Source organism: Apteryx mantelli, chromosome 29, assembly GCF_036417845.1.
Source record: "Apteryx mantelli isolate bAptMan1 chromosome 29, bAptMan1.hap1, whole genome shotgun sequence".
NCBI lineage: Eukaryota > Metazoa > Chordata > Aves > Apterygiformes > Apterygidae > Apteryx > Apteryx mantelli.
In genome coordinates this window covers 1,648,445-1,664,842 of record NC_090006.1, presented here as the reverse complement: position 1 = coordinate 1,664,842, position 16,398 = coordinate 1,648,445, and the positions used below count along the sequence as shown (strand labels likewise).

Here is a 16,398-nt window from a genome sequence, read left to right as displayed (position 1 = left end):
CGCCAATCCACCGGGACCGGCACCGCTGCGGTCCCGCTTGCTCCTCGCCGGCACCCACGTGCCGCCCTGGCGGCTAGCGGCAAAAATGCAATTTTGGAGCCGCTTTGTGCTCCGATGCTGGCACCGGCTCTCCGCGAGCAAGTGGTTTTCCCACCTGGCGGAAAGAGGAATTAACGGTGGCGAAAGGGGGAAGCAGCCGCCCGGGAGGAGGAGGAGGAGGAGGAGGAGGAGGATCAGGATGCGGCCCGGCCGCGGCGTCCCCGCACCGCCGCTCTTCCCGGATGTGACTTGGGGGCCCGTCACGTCCGCTTGCCTCCCCGGCCGGAGGAGGCGCCGGGAATCCCCCCGCCACCGCCGGGGCGCCTGGCATGTGGGAACGGGAACGGGCCGGCACCGGCGGCAGGCGCCCCGGGAAGCGAGCGGCCGGGGCTGCGGGCGAAGCGCTCGGGCGGCCGCGGCGGGCTGGGAAAGGCGTGGGCGCGGAGGAGGAGGAGGAGGAGGAAGGCCACGAGGACGGCGGCGTTTCGGCCCGCGCCTCGGTTGGCCCGCCGCGGCGCCGGGCGCTCCGGGGGCGGCGGAACCGGCTCCTCCGGGCGCTTCCCCGCTGCCAGACAGGGTAGGGCCGGGCTGCCGCTCGGCTCCGGGCTCCCGCCCGCGTCGCTGCCGCTGCCGACTTGTCGGCGCTTGCCGCGAGGAGGAGGAGGAAGAGGAGGAGGAGGAGGAGGAGGAGGCCTGCGAGCTCCCCCCCGGCCCGGCCGCGGCACTCGCGGCTCGGAGCGGCTGGAAGGAGCAGGGCCGGGGCCGGCGGCGCCCGCAGGTAGGGCGAAGGCCGCCGGCACGTTCCGGAGGCGGATGCTTTGCCGGCGGGGCGGCTCGCCGGGCAGCCGCCGCCCCGGCGCGTCCCGGCCCCTCGGCAGCGACCTCGCCCCGCGATCCCGGCCTTTGCCCGTGGAGCCTTGCCGGCATTCCCGCTCCTCGGGATGGTGGGAAAGCCTCCAAACCGTGTGTGCGGGTAGGGCGACGCCGGTGCGTGGGAACGGGGTGACGCCGGAGTGCGGGAACGGGGCGAAACTGGGAATGGGGCAATGCCGGAGCACGGGAACAGGGCGAAACTGGGAACAGGGCGATGCCGGTGCACGGGAATGGTGTGAAACTGGAAATGGGGCAGTGCTGGAGTGTGGGAATGGGGTGAAACTGGGAACAGGGCGACACCGGTGTGCAGGAATGGTGTGAAACTGGGAACGGGGCAATGCCGAAGCACAGGAATGGGGTGATGCCGGAGTGCAGGAACAGGGCGAAACTGGGAATGGGGTGGCGCCGGCTCACGGGAATGGGGTGAAACTTGGAATAGGGCAATGCCAGAGCGCGGGAATGGGGTGACACCGGCGCGCAGGAGCAGGGCAACGCCGGTTCGTGGGAACAGGGTGAAACTGGGAACAGGGCGATGCCAGCGTGCAGGAATGGTGTGAAACCGGGAACGGGGCAATGCCGGCACATGGGAACGGGGCGAAACTGGGAATGGGGCAACACTGGTGCACGGGAACGGGGTGAAACTGGGAACAGGGCGATGCCAGCGCGCGGGAATGGTGCGAAACTGGGAATGGGGTGATGCCGGCGTGTGGGAAAGGGGCAGCGCCGGTGCACGGGAACGGGGTGAGACCGGGAACGGGGTGACACCGGCATGCAGGAATGGTGTGAAACTGGGAACGGGGCGATGCCAGTGCGCGGGAATGTGTTGACGCCGGTGCACAGGAACGGGGCAGCATGGGCACGTGGGAACGGGACAACACTGGCTCATGGGAACGGGGCAGCACCGCAGGCCGAGCATCTTTTTCCGGCAGCGTTGCCCTGCTGGAAAACTTGCTAGTGGCCGCTTTCCTCCCCGAATGCTCCCTCGTCGCTCACCGGCGCGGCCGGACCCGGCGAAAGCCTCCCGCCTCGGAGCGAAGGCTCCGAGGTCTCCGCTCGCCTCTCGCCCCGATGATTTCTCCATCCCATTTGCAATGCAAAAAAAACCCGGCTCGGCCCAAGGGCAGGGTGGAAATTTCCCCAGCGGGGGGATGGCGGGGCACCGGCTGCACCTGGAACCGGCTCTGCCGGAGCGCCCCGCGGAGCCGGCGGGACGGGAGCGCGGGGGACGCCGCGGCCCCGGCACGAGCGCGTGGCCGTGCCTGGCGCTGCCGGCTTGGGGAATTGGCGGCAGCCGCGTTGGCGCGGCGTTTGCCCGGCCGGCGCCGATCCGGGAGCCGCGCGCTCGCCCGGAGCAGTCAGCTGTGTTGAAGGAAAAGCGGCTCCAAGAAACAAAAATAGAGCTGGCTTTTTTCTCCTTTTTTTTTTCTTTTTCCTTTCCCTTTTTCCCTTTCAAGAGCTTTTCCCCTCCCTCCCTGTGCCGAGCCTGGAGCGTGACGCTCGGCCGGGGAAGCGTTTCCTCCTGCCCGCGCCAGTTGGCGGCTGCCGGCTCGGCCGTGCGCCGGGAACGTGAGCTGCCGCTCTGCCATCCCGGGGCTCCCGTGGGAGCCGGCACCACGGGAACGGGTCGGGATGAGCGTTTGGCAGCCGGCACTCGCCGTGGCCGATCCTGCCCACAGCTCGGCCCGGCTTGGACGCCGTGGCACCGGCTCGTGGGAAAGGCACCCGGAGCCACGCGGGACCCGGAGCCTTTTAATACATAGATAGGCGACGGAGAAACATCCCGAGCGCGTTTTCCGCCCTGGAAAAGCTTCAGTGCCAGGTGAAATAACCTCAAGTCGGCGTTTCTGCCTTTCCCTTTTTCCACTCTCCCTGCAAAAGCGACGCCGCGGGCTTTTCCTGGGAGTTTTGGGACGTTTTTTTCCGTTGCCCCGCTCCCGCAGATCGCGGGACCCAGCCGGAAAGGGCCCGAAAGCCGCGGAACCGGGTGAGCGAGCGACCCGACCGTTCCCCTTTTGCTTCTTCCTCCGCCTCGAACGGCCGGGAAAACAACATCCTGGCCACTCTCCAAGCCCGGAAAAAAAGGCTTGAACGCTCACAAGGGAAAAAAAAAAAAAAGACAACACAAAAAAGGGAAAACAAGGGGTATTTTCGGGCTTTCCCGGCCCCGAGCGCCCCGGTGCCCGGTGGCTCCGTGCGCCGCGGCCAGGCGTCGCGGGGGCTCGGCCCGCTGCCAGTTGCGTGCGCGGTTATGGATTTTCCAGGCCGGCTTTGAACGGCGGCCAAGGCGGATTAACAGCAGCTGCTGGCGCGCGACCTCGCCGAGCGGCGCGGGGGGCTCTCCCTGCGCCCGCCCGCCTTTCGGGGCGAAAGGGGGGGGGGAGAAAAGGGGGTTGTAAGGGGGAAAAGGGGCAAAACCGTTTCCCGGCGGTGCTTTTCCCCCTGCGGAGCCTCAAACAGGGAAGGGGAAACTTTCCGGGGGAGAAATCCCGGCTCCCAGGACTGGGGCAGGGTCTGCGTGCGTGAAAATGTCTCTTTTCCCCCCCTCCATGAGAAGAAAAAGGGGGTTAAATTAGTGGTACGTCGGGTGCTGCCGGGACATGGAGGTCCCGGAATCCGCGAGGCTCGCGCTCATCCCGGGGGAGCGCTGCCAGCCGGCCGCCCGCCTGGCGTCATCCCGGCTTTTCCTCGGGGCGAAACGAGGACAGGAGCCGAGCGGCTCGAACGCGCCGCCGGGGTCAGCCGAGGCCGCGGAAGCAGCTCGGAAAAGCAGCTCGAGCCGTCGGCCGGCGCTGCGGGAGGAGGCGGCGAGGAGCACGGGAACGAGCCCGGGAAAGCGAGGGCATCCGATGCTTTCCGGCTCCTCTCCCGCGGCCCGGGAGCGGCGGGAGCCGCCGGCCGTTCCCGGCAGGGCGTTAGGTGGCGGCGGCCGCTATGGCCGCGAGCGTTTCCGCCGCGCATCCCGGAGGAGCGTGCCGGCCGCCGGAGGATGGCACGGAGCGGCGCGGAGCGGCGCGGCGGCCGCTGCCAGCGCAGGAAAACCACAAGCCCGGCGCCTGGCCTGGCGGGGCTCCACGGGCGCTGCAGCCCGGGGCGGCTGGCCAAGGAAGCTCCCGGCTCTTGGCCGGCCGAGGCTGCTGGCTGTCAGCGGCGCGCGCGGCGGCTCGCTGACCTCCCGGATACCCCCGGCCACCTGGCAGAGCCGGGGAGCTGCTGCCCTCCGCGGTTTGGGCGGCCGCGAGGACGGGATTTGCGCGAAAGCGAGGACGGGAGTTGCATGAAAGAGAGGGTGGATCTTGCAGAAAATCGAGGATGGGGTTTGCACAAAATAGTGGACAGAGTTTGCACAAAATCGAGGATGCAGTTTGCACAAAACAGTGGACAGAGTTTGCACAAAATTGAGGATGCAGTTTGCACAAAATAGCGGACGGGGTTTGCACGAAATCGAGGACACGGTTTGCACAAGACAGTGGACTGAGTTTGCACAAAATCGAGGATGCAGTTTGCACTAAATAGCGGATGGGGTTTGCACGAAATCGAGGACACGGTTTGCACAAAATAGTGGACGGGGTTTGCACAAAATTGAGGATAGGATTTGCACAAAATCAAGGGTAGGATATGCATGAAATAGTGGATGGCGTTTGCACAGAAACGAGGATGGGGTTTGCACGAAACAGTGGACTGTGTTTGCGCAAATTCGAGGATGGGGTTTGCACCGGATAGCGGATGTCGTTTGGGCAAAATCGAGGACGTGGTGTGCACAAAATTAAGGATGGGCTTTGCGCAAAATTAAGGACGGAGTTTGCACAAAATCGAGGATGCGGTTTGCACAAAATCGAGGATGGGGTTTGCACAAAATCGAGGATGGGGTTTTCACAAAATCGAGGATAGGGTTTGCACAAAATCGAGGACGCGGTTTGCACAAAATCGAGGACGCGGTTTGCACAAAATCGAGGACGCGGTTTGCACAAAATCGAGGATGGGGTTTGCACAAAATCGAGGATAGGGTTTGCACAAAATCGAGGATAGGGTTTGCACAAAATCAAGGACGCGGTTTGCACAAAATCGAGGATGGGGTTTGCACAAAATCGAGGCTTTGCACCAGGGCAGAGCGAAGCAGCTGTTTGCTAGGCGCCCGCATGCTCCCCATGCACCGAGTTGCTCCGTTCTCTTCCCAAATCCTCTGCCGGGGCACGCTGAGCCTCCGAACGCCCCATCTCCGGAGCCGCCTCCGGCGCTGGGGCCGAGCTGAGCCCTTGCAAAGGCACCGGGCAGGTGCGGGATGCGGGACAGGCTTTCGGGAGCCGCTCGGGGAAGGATAAGCCGGGGGGGAGCGAGCTGGCGCTTCCCGAGCCCGAGGGATTGGAAACCTGTTCCCCTGGCCGGGCCCGATGTTGGTTTTTCAGGCAGCCGAAACGTGCGGTTTGGAAAGGGCGGCCGGAGCGGCGCTTGATTTACGACGAGCAGAAGCGCGGCAGAAAGGGCCGCCTGTTTGTTTTGGGTCGTTTTCCTTGATTTTCCGTCGAAGCCATCGGGGACGTTTAAAAGAATTGGTTAAAAAAAGGGAGAAAAACCGCCCGCGAGGCGGCTTTCCAGCCCCGTTGGCTTTGGCGGGGCGGCCGGTGCCGGGCGGCGACCGTCCCTCCGGGCATCCCGGCTCATCCCCTCGTTTTCGGCTCGGGAGCAGGTTGTTTCGGGATTCGGGGCTGCGTTCCCGCGGGCCAGCGCGAAGCTGCTTTCTCCGGCGGCGATGGAGGGAACAAAAGTCCGGCCATGCCGGGGGCCGGCGGCATCCAGCTGCAGCCAGATGTTGCTGCCGCGCCGGAGCCCTTTGCCTTGGTGTTGCCCCGGCGCGTGCAATTGCCAGAAATGCCCCCAAAACCAGGTGCCCCCCCCCCGCCGGCGGGGGGAGGCTGCGGGAAGCGGCGAAGCCGGCAAGCGCGGCGGTCCCTGCGGGCCGGCGTCTCCGCCGGCAGCGCGGGGTCAGGCGAGGACGCGGCGGCCGGCGCGAGGATGCCGGAGCCGCGGGGGAGCCGCCGGCTCGGCCTCGGAGCGTTTTTCGGGCTAACGCGCCGCCCGGGCTCGCGCGGCGCCGGACTTCGGCCCCGCCGGCGCGGGATGGGCTCCCCCGGCCAGCGCTTATCTGCTCGCCTGCCCGGGTTATTTATTATCCCGGCGGTGTGTCCCTGCTCCGGGCTTTTTGTGGTCGGCTCTGCCCGTGGGGCCGCGCCGTTCCCGCGGGGAGGGCGTCGGATGTCGCGGGCGCTCTTGCTCGAAGAGCTCGGCGCGGCTGGTGATCCCTCCTGTTTGCCATCGGGAAATCGAACCCCCGGGATGGCGCGGCCCGCCGGCGGGAAGGGCATCCCGCCGCCTTTCCGGGGAAACCCCGGTAGCCGGGCTTTCCCGTGCCGGAACGCCGCGAGGCCGCGCTCCCCGGCGTTTTCCCACGCGCTCCCTGGCGTTTCCCGCGCGCTCCCCGCCGTTTTCCCACGGGGACGGCGAGCGGGGCGCCGGGACCGCGCCGCCGCCGCGCCGCATCCCACCCTCCGTCCGGCGTTTTCCCGGCGAGGCCGCGCCGGGGGCCCCTCCAGCAGCCCCCCGGGCCGGCTGGCGGGGCGGCCGCCTCGGCCGCGCCGTACGTGCGCGCGGCGCCAGGGCTAATGGCTCCTCCAGCTGTTTGCAGGGGGAGGGGAGCTCCGGCACCAGCGCCGCGCTTCCTCCTCCGGCAGCTCCGCCGCCGGCCGCTCCGGCTTCTCCTTTTTTTTTTTTTTTTTATTATTATTATTTTTTTTTCCTCCCTTTTTTTTTTTTTCCTTTCTTCCCCCCACCCCCCGCCGCCTCCGCTTCTTCCCGCTCCTCCCGCCGCCAAAGCCGGCCAAGGTAAGCGCGGCAGCGGCGGCGGCGAGCGGCACCCTGGCGGCGGCGCGGGAACGGGAGCGGGAGCAGCGCTCGGGAGCCGTGCCGAGCCTGGCGGCCGTCCAGGCGGGCTGCGTGCGTGCGTGCGTGCGTGCGCTTCCTTCTCCTTCCCCCCCCCTCCCTTTTTTTTTTTTTTTTGGGCTGCTTCAGCGTTTAAAACGAGGAAGAAGGCAAAAAAGAGGAAAAAAAAAAAGTGAGCGGGGAGGGGGGGGAAGGGGATGTTTTCTCCCTCCCTTTTTTACGCCGCTCGGCGGCTTTGGCGGATTCCCAAGCGAGCGTGCGGGAACGGAGCGACAAAAGAGCCCAAACTCCCCCAAACTCCGCCGTTCGCTTTTCCCTTTTTTTCCTTTTTTTTTCCTTCTTTTTTTCCTTCCCCCCCCCCACCCCCCCCGCCTCAGTCTTATTTCCCCGTGCAAAAAGGGAAGGAGGTCGCTGCCTCGAGGCGAACCGAGGGGGAGCCCTGCAAAACCGCCGCGATTTGGCCTCCGGGGAGACCGAAGCCGGGCGGAGCGAGCCGGGGTAATGGATTTTCGGGAAAAGCCTCCCCCCCCCACACCCCATTCCCCCCCCAATCCCGGTAAACCGGGGCGCCCCTCGGCACGGCCGCGGGAACAAAGGGAAGCGGGCGCGAGAGCCCGGCGGCCGCCACCGCTCCCGGGAATTAAAAAAAAAAACAGGGAGAAAAAAGGTTGGGAAAGGAGAGCCGCTCCGGGTTAACCCTTCGGGGGCGCTGCCGGAGCCGCCGGGGGCCGTGCCGGGCGGGAGCGCGGCGCCCCGCCGCAGCGTTCCCTCGAAAGCCCGCGCGGGGCCGTTTCGGAGCGTGGGGGGGATCGCGGTGGCGTTTTCCGCCTCGCCGGCGGCCCCGCGCGGGTGGGATCGCCGGAGCCGGCGGGGATGAAGCCAAGCTCCGTCGTCCCGTTGCGTTCGAGGGCCGAACACCCTTTTTTTTCTTTTTTCCCCCTTTTTTTTTCGGCCCCGGCGCGGCGAGCGGAGGCGGCGGCGTGCCGGCAACGGCGCGGCGCCCCGACCGGACCGACCGGTCCCCCGGGCTCGCGGCGAGGGCCGAGCGCCGGCGCCCGCCGCCCCTGGGGCTGAGGACGGGCCAACTCGGCACACCCCAGCAGCCGCCTGCGCCCGGGGGGGGCCGGGCCTTGGGCTCCGCAGCCGCGGCGTCCGAACGCGCCGCCCGGGAGAGAGCCGGGGAGCTGATTAAAAGCCCCTGGGTGCGACTTAAAGGGAAAAGAAAATAGTCGCGAGCGAAAAAAATGGCAAAAAAGCTGGAATTCGTGGGAATTTCTCTGCTCTCCCCCAGCCCGGCGCCGCCATAAACTTTGGGGACGTTTCTTTGCTTTTTGCTTTCCCGGCCGGCCCCTTTCTCCCTAACAGGCGCCTCCGGGAAAACGGGGTCCGGCCCTGAGCGCGGAGCTGGCAGAGCGGGATAAAACGCCGGGAACGGGGGAGCGGCCGCGACGAGGGCGAGGGCGGCAGTGGCCCGAGCATGGGAAAGCTCCCGCGGCCTCCCCAAAAGCGCCGTGCCACGCGAGCGGCTCCGCTCTCCGTTTTTCCCCCCGATTTGCCCGAAAGCGGGACGCGCCGGGCTGTCGCCTTGCCCCGCCGCCTCCCCCGCGGCGGGTGTCCGAAGGGTTAAGCGCGGCCCCAGGCTTGGGGCGCTTGAGGACGCGGCGACGGCGCACGGCCCGGCACTGACAGCTTGCTCGCGCGCACGCCGTTCCCCTCGTCGCGTGCCAGCAAAACGCAGGAGGGTGGGAGAAAGCGGTTTTTGGGGCTCCCGAGCGCGGAGCTGCAGCCGGGACGCCTTCCTCCTCCTCCTCTTCCTCGCCTCTCCGGCCTCGCGCGGCGGCCCGGGGGCGGTGGAAAGCCCGTGAGCGATTTCGAAAGCGGCCGCCGGGGTGGGGACGTGGGCGGCGTCCGGGTTCGCACCCGCGGGCGCCGAGCCGGGCGCGCGGGGCGGTGGCGGGACGGCGCCGCGGGGGTTCAGAGGGCGCCGCGGACGCCTGGCGCGGTTTGCTGGGGCCGATCAGTCGTTCTGGGTGACGACCGGCGGCGGCGGCGGGTGACGCGGCCCCCGCGGCCCCACGGTGCTGTGGGTGGGCAGCGCGCTGCTTCGCGGTGGCTCAGCGGACGGGCCGGGTCCTCCCACGCCGAGTATTCCCATGCCGGGTGCTCCCATGCTGCGGGCTCCTGCGCTGGGTGTTCTTGTGCTGGGTGCTCCTGCGCCAGGTGTTCCCATGCTGGGTGCTCCTTCACCGGGTGTTCCCATGCTGGGTGCTCCTTCACCGGGTGTTCCCATGCTGGGTGTTCCCATGCTGGGTGTTCCCATGCTGAGTGCTCCCATGCTGGGTGCTCCTTCACTGGGTGTTCCCATGCCGGGTGTTCCCATGCTGGGTGCTCCTGCACTGAGTGTTCCCATGCCAGGTGTTCCCATGCTGGGTGCTCCTGCACTGAGTGTTCCCATGCTGGGTGTTCCCATGCTGGGTGCTCCCATGCTGGGTGCTCCTGCACCGGGTGTTCCCATGCCGGGTGTTCCCATGCTGGGTGCTCCCATGCTGGGTGTTCCTGCACCGAGTGTTCTCATGCTGGGTGTTCCCATGCTGGGTGTTCCTGCACCGAGTGTTCCCATGCCGGGTGTTCCCATGCCGGGTGTTCTTGTGCTGGGTGTTCCCATGCTGGGTGCTCCCATGCTGGGTGCTCCTGCACCGGGTGTTCCCATGCTGGGTGTTCCCATGCTGGGTGCTCCCATGCTGGGTGCTCCTGCACCGGGTGTTCCCATGCTGGGTGTTCCCATGCTGGGTGCTCCCATGCTGGGTGTTCCTGCACCGAGTGTTCTCATGCTGGGTGTTCCCATGCTGGGTGTTCCTGCACCGAGTGTTCCCATGCTGGGTGTTCCCATGCCGGGTGTTCTTGTGCTGGGTGTTCCCATGCCGGGTGTTCCCGTGCTGGGTGCTCCTGCACGGGGTTCTCCTGTGTCGGGTACTCTTGTGCCGCAGTGGTTCTCCCATGCTGGGTACTTCCGTGGTGTGTTGGTTCTCCTGTGCTGGATGCTCCCATGCCGGTTGCTCCTGCACCATGGTGGTGCTCCTGCGCTCGATATTCCCGTGCCGGCTGTTCCTGCACTGGCTGCTGCCACGCTACGGTGGTTCTCCTGCGCTGGGTGCTCCTGTGTCACGATGCTGCTGCCGTGCTGGGTGCTCCTGTGCCGGGTGCTCCTGCACCTTGGTGGTGCTCCTGCACCACGTGCTCCTGCACCACGGTGGTGCTCCTGTGCCGGGTGCTCCTGCACCGGGTGCTCCCATGCTGGGTGCTCCCATGCTGGGTGCTCCTGTGCCGTGGTGGTGCTCCTGTGCCGGGTGCTCCTGCATCAAGGTGCTGCTCCTGTGCCGGGTGCTCCTGTGCCATGGTGGTGCTCCTGTGCCGGGTGCTCCTGCACTGGGTGCTCCTGTGTCACGATGCTGCTCCCATGCTGGGTGCTCCTGTGCCGTGGTGGTGCTCCTGTGCCGGGTGCTCCTGCACCGGGTGCTCCCATGCTGGGTGCTCCCATGCTGGGTGCTCCTGTGCCGTGGTGGTGCTCCTGTGCTGGGTGCTCCTGCATCAAGGTGCTGCTCCTGTGCCGGGTGCTCCTGTGCCATGGTGGTGCTCCTGTGCCGGGTGCTCCTGCACTGGGTGCTCCTGTGTCACGATGCTGCTCCCGTGCTGGGTGCTCCTGTGCCGTGGTGGTGCTCCTGTGCCGGGTGCTCCTGCACCGGGTGCTCCCATGCTGGTTGCTCCCATGCTGGGTGCTCCTGTGCCGTGGTGGTGCTCCTGTGCCGGGTGCTCCTGCATCAAGGTGCTGCTCCCGTGCTGGTTGCTCCCATGCTGGGTGCTCCTGTGCCGTGGTGGTGCTCCTGTGCTGGGTGCTCCTGCATCAAGGTGCTGCTCCCGTGCTGGGTGCTCCTGCACCATGGTGGTGCTCCTGTGCTGGGTGCTCCCGCACTGGGTGCTCCTGCACCTTGGTGGTGCTCCTGTGCCAGATGCTCCTGCACCGGGTGCTCCCATGCCGGTTGCTCCCACGCTGGGTGCTCCTGCGCCGGGTGCTCCCGCACTGGGTGCTCCTGCACCTTGGTGGTGCTCCTGCGCCGGGTGCCCCATGCCGCGGCGCTGCGCTCCCAGACCCCCGTTGCGCGCAGCGGCGTTTCCCCCCGGCTCACCGCCACCTCCTCCTCCCCGTGCAGCCCGGCAGAGCCCGGCACCAAGCGGCGGCGGCGGCGGGAGGGGGGGACGGAAAGCAGCCTCCGGGGGGGCGAAGGGGCCGGGTGCTAACGCCGCTCTCCTCTGCCCCCCCGCAGGCAGGCGCGGAGGGCGAGGCGGTTGATGGACCCGAAGGAGGCCGGATGGAGGACGGGCCAGCCGAGCATGCCGACGAGAGGCGGCCGCGGGCGGGCAGCGGGCCGGGCGCCGCCGCCGACGGGCCGGGCGCCGCGCTGATGGAGCCCGGCGGCCGGCTCGCCGCCGCCGTTGCCGTGCCGCCCGCCCGCGACCTGCAGGACGCCCGCGACCTGGTGGCCTTCTCGGTGCTGGCCCGAGCCGTGTCGTCCTCGTCGTCGTCGCCGTCGCCGCCGCCGGAGGGCGGCGGGCCGCTGCTGCGGCGGCGGCGGCGGCGGCGCGAGGACCTCGACGCCCTGCAGGCCGCCCTGGCCCTGGCGCGGCACGGCATGAAGCCGCCCAACTGCAACTGCGACGGCCCCGAGTGCCCCGACTACCTCGAGTGGCTGGAGCAGAAGATCAAGGCGGCGCTGGGCGAGGAGCCGACCTCACCGCCACTGCCCCCGGAGCCGCCGGAACCGCCGGAACCGCCGGAACCGGCCGACCATGGTGCTACTACCCCCGAGCCGGGCCCGCCGCCCGCCTTGCCCTTCTCCCCCGGCGCCCTCAGCATCGCCAAGGAGAAGAACGTCAGCCTGCAGACGGCCATCGCCATCGAGGCGCTCACGCAGCTGGCGGCGGCGCCGCCGGAGCCTCGCCACACCGCCGCCGTGCCGCCACCGCCGCCGCCGCCGGGAGCCGCCGAGCGCCCGTGGGGGCCGGCGGCCAGCGACCCCGTGGCCGAGCTGGAGCAGCTGCTGGGCGCCGCCGGCGGTGGCTTCGCGGGCTCGGCGGCGGCGGCGGCGGAGCGGCCGGTGACGGAGACCCGCTCGCAGACGCAGCTGGCGCTGCAGCAGCACCTGCGCCACAAGCGCAGTCTCTTCCTCGAGGCTCCGGCAGCGGCTCCGGCGGCGGCTGGGGGCTGGTGGGCGCCGGGCTCGGTGGCCGCAAAGGTGCCGCGCGAGAAGAAGAAGCAGCAGCAGCAGCAGCGAGCGGCGGGCGAGAAGGCGCCGGCGGGCCGGCCGCTCCGCAAGGCCCCGCACGTCAAGAAAGCCAAGGCCAAGGAGGCGCCGCCGCTCTTCCCCCCGCTCCGGCAAATCAGCCTGGCCGCTCCGCGGGCGCCCGGCCCGGAACCGCCACCGCCACCGCCGCCGTTGCCGTTGCCACCAGCCCTGCCCGCCGCCGCCACAACTCAGGAAAAGGGCATCCCGGCGGCGCCGGCGCCACCGAGCCACCCGGCCCCCGCCGCCCCCATCGTGGTGGACGCCAAGCTGGAAGAGCTCATCCGGCAATTCGAGGCCGAGTTCGGCGAGGAGCTCGCCCCGCCGGCGTCCCCGCGAGCGCCTCCCCCCGTCCCCGCCACCCCCATCCCGCCGCCGCCGGCGGAGGCGCTCCGGGCATCCCGCTCGCCCAAGCAGATCAAAATCGAATCCTCTGGTGCTATCACGGTGCTGTCGACCACTTGCTTTTACTCGGAGGAGAGCCGCGGCGGGGACGAGGCGGCCGGGACGCCGCCCGCCGACGAGGCGCCGCTGGCGCCCACCCTCAGCGGCTTCCTCGAGTCGCCGCTCAAGTACCTGGACACGCCGACCAAGAGCCTGCTGGACACGCCGGCCAAGCGGGCGCAAGCCGAGTTCCCCACCTGCGACTGCGTCGGTGAGTCCCTGCGCCGCTTTTCCCGCGCATCCCCCCCGCTCCACCATCCCGAAATTTCCATGGGGGCCGCGCTCGCCCGGCTGCGCTTTATTAGCGGCGGCTCGCGGTTATTATTTATTTACCCGCTCGGAAACGGCGAGCCGCGGCCGAGCTTGCGCCGCGTCCCCATTCCCAGGTTCGGGTTGGTTTTTTTCCCTTTTTTCCCCCAAGTTTGAGGGTCGGCGTTCGCCCTCTCCGCCGGCCCCGCTCCGTTTTCTCGAGAGAAAGCAGCGGAGCGGGAGCCGGGGTTTTATCGGGCGCCGTGATAAAAGCGGCCTCGGCGGCATGATCCCGTATCGATCTCCCCGTCCGGGCAGCTGCGGCCCAGCTGAGCCCGGCTTTCTCCTCGCCTTGGAGCCGAGCCAGCCCGCGCGTGACGGGAATGAGAATTGGGATGCGGAGAGGGACGGCCGGTGCCGGCGCGGCCCCCGCTGCTCGAGCATCCTCTTGGCGCTCCCTAAAAAAACCCCCCCGCCGCCCCACCGTGCCTTCGGAAACGGGGTGCCGGGCATTTGCGAGCAGCCTCCGCTCCTGCGGAGCCGCCGGAGCCTTCGGCCGTGGGAATTTCTGCCGGGACGGAAGACACGGAGGCGGCGCTGTGCCCTGCTGCAGGAAAAGGGGCTGCGAAGACGGAAGCTTGCTCCATCCTAAAATAAGAGGGTCGGCGCGTTGCGCGGTAGGGAGAAGCGTTGCCTGAACGCCGGCGGCTTCCCTTGTCCGGTCTGACCTCCCCGCGGGTGGATTTTCCCCCAAAAATACGACGGGGCAGCTCGTATTCCAGATTTTGCTTGCTAAAGTGCATCGCGTTAAATCGGGATTTGAAGCGTTGGTGCAACGCTGCGAGCAGCCCCGGCTCCGGGCGCCTGGCAGCAAATCCCGGCGGAGGCGCCGGGAGTTTCCCCCCGAACGGCGCTCCGTGGAGGCATCGCGCGCCGCGGGAAAGCGGCCTCGGAGGCGCCGCCAAGACAAGCTGAGCGGCGGCCTCGAGGCGCTGGGAGCCAAAGCAGAGCTGCCCTTGGCTGCATCCCGCTCTTCCGAGGCCTCCGCGTCCTCCTGCTTTCCAAGAGGCTGCGGAAATTCATAAGTCTGAGCCAACTCCCAGAAAAAGAAGAAGAAGGGAAAAGGGAAGAAGTTTGGCCGAGGCAGGTTTTGGAAATCGGAGTTAAAGGCGTTAACGCTTTGCAGATCCGCATGGAGAGGAAGGGTCTGCGCAGCCCGAGCGCTTCCCGGGATGGGTTTGTACGCGGCTCCCCCCAGGCCCCCGGAGCCGAAACGGAGAGCTGGGCGGAGCGGTGCTGATTCCCGTCCCGCGGGAACCAAAACGGAGAGTTGGATGGAACGGTGCCGATTGCCGTCCCGCGGAAATCGAAACGAAGAGCCAGGCAGAGTGATCCCAATTCTCATCCTGCGGGAGCCGAAACAGAGAGCTGGACGGAGTGATCCCAATTCCTGTCCCGCGGGAACTGAAATGGAGAGCTGGATGGAATGGTGCTGATTGCCATCCTGCGGGAGCCGAAACAGAGAGCTGGACAGAGTGATCCCGATTCCCATCCTGTGGGAACCGAAATGGAGAGCCAGGCGGAGCGGTCCCAATTCTCATCCCACAGGAACCGAAATGAAGAGCTGGGCGGAGCGGTTCTGATTCCCATCCTGCGGGAGCTGAAATGGAGAGCTGGATGGAGCAGTCCTGATTCCTGTCCCATGGGAACTGAAACGGAGAGCTGGACGGAGCAGTCCCGATTCCTGTCCCGTGGGAACTGAAACGGAGAGCTGGATGAAGTGATCCCAATTCCCGTCCCACGGGAGCTGAAACGGAGAGCCAGATGGAGCAGTCCAGATTCCTGTCCCGTGGGAACTGAAATGGAGAGCCGGACAGAGTGGTCCCAATTCCCGTCCCATGGGAGCTGAAACAGAGCCGGATGGAGTGGTGCCGACTCCCGTCCTGCAGGAACCAAAACGGAGAGCTGGACAGAGCAGTCCCGATTCCCGTCCCGTGGGAACTGAAACGGAGAGCTGGATGGAGTGGTGCCGATTCCCATCCCACGGGAGCCGAAATGGAGAGCTGGACGGAGCAGTCCCGATTCCTGTCCCGCAGGAACAGAAATGGAGAGCTGGACAGAGCGGTGCTGATTCCTGTCTCGCAGGAACCAAAACGGAGAGCTGGATGGAATGGTGCCGATTGCCATCCTGCGGGAGCCGAAACGGAGAGCTGGATGGAGTGATCGCAATTCCCGTCCTGCAGGAGCCGAAGCGAAGAGCCAGGCAGAGCGGTCCCAATTCCCATTCTGTGGGAGCTGAAACAGAGAGCCAGGTGGGGCAGTCCTGATTCCTGTCCCATGGGAACTGAAATGGAGAGGCGGACAGAGTGGTCCCAATTCCCATCCCACGGGAGCTGAAGCAGAGAGCCAGACAGAGCAGTCCTGATTCCCATCCCGCAGGAACCGAAAAGCAGAGCAGGGCAGAGGGATCGCGATTCCCATCCTGCAGGAGCCGAAATGGAGAGCCGGGCGGAGCGGTGCCGATTCCCGTCCCGCGGGAGCCGGAACAGAGAGCAGGGCAGAAAGGCCGCGATTTCGGAGGGGCCCACGGTTCCTGCGGCAGGAGGATGCTGAGGCAGGCGCTCTTCCTCCTCGGCCGGGAGGAAGGCTCCACGGCGGCGGGGGGGATCCGGCCTCCGTTTGCAGCCCTCGCCGCCGGCTTCCCCTGCGCGCCAAGGACGTTGCGCCGCGTCCTGCGCCCGAGGCTGCAACGCAGCCGACCGGGTGCCTCGGTCCTTTGCAAGGGTGCTGGTGCGTGCACGCATGGTGCCCGGCACCCTGGGGTGCTGCTGCGTGTGCATGTGCAGTGCCTGGCACCCTGGGGTGCTGCTGTGTGTGCATGCACGGTGCCCAGCACCCTGGGGTGCTGCTGCGTGTGTGTGTGCAGCCCCTGGCACCCTGGGGTGCTGCTGTGTGTGCATGCACGGTGCCCGGCACCTCGGGGTGCTGCTGCGTGTGTGTGTGCATGTGCAACGCCTGGCACCCTGGGGTGCTGCTGTGTGTGCATGCACGGTGCCCGGCACCTCGGGGTGCTGCTGCGTGTGTGTGTGTGTGTGTGCAGCGCCTGGCACCCTGGGGTGCTGCTGTGTGCAGTGCACGGTGCTTAGCACCTCAGGGTGCTGCTGCGTGTGTGTGTGTGTGTGCAAGTGCAGTGCCTGGCACCTCGGGGTGCTGCTGCATGTGCAGCGCCTGGCACCCTGGGGTGCTGCTGTGTGTGCACGCACAGTGCCCGGCACCTCGGGGTGCTGCTGCATGTGTGTGCGTGTGTGTGTGCAGCGCCTGGCACCCTGGGGTGCTGCTGTGTGTGCATGCATGGTGCCTGGCACCTCGGGGTGCTGCTGCGTGTGTGTGTGTGTGTGTGTGTGTGCATGTGCAGCGCCTGGCACCCTGGGGTGCTGCTGTGTGTGCATGCACGGTGCCCGGCACCTCGGGGTGCTGCTGCGTGTGTGTGTGCGTGTGCATATGCAGCGCCTGGCACCCC

The 16,398-nt window shown here is 67.5% G+C and overlaps 1 protein-coding gene across 1 annotated transcript in view; it reads left to right on the top strand.

Annotated features, from left to right (window-relative positions):
• Positions 1–16,398, top strand: part of TET3 (tet methylcytosine dioxygenase 3) — a 36,492-nt gene that overhangs the window by 13,025 nt on the left and 7,069 nt on the right. Inside the window, exon 5 of the mRNA XM_067312262.1 lies at positions 11,169–12,840. Within this exon, the coding sequence (XP_067168363.1) occupies positions 11,169–12,840 (1,672 nt within the window). The remainder of the gene's footprint in view (positions 1–11,168; positions 12,841–16,398) is intronic.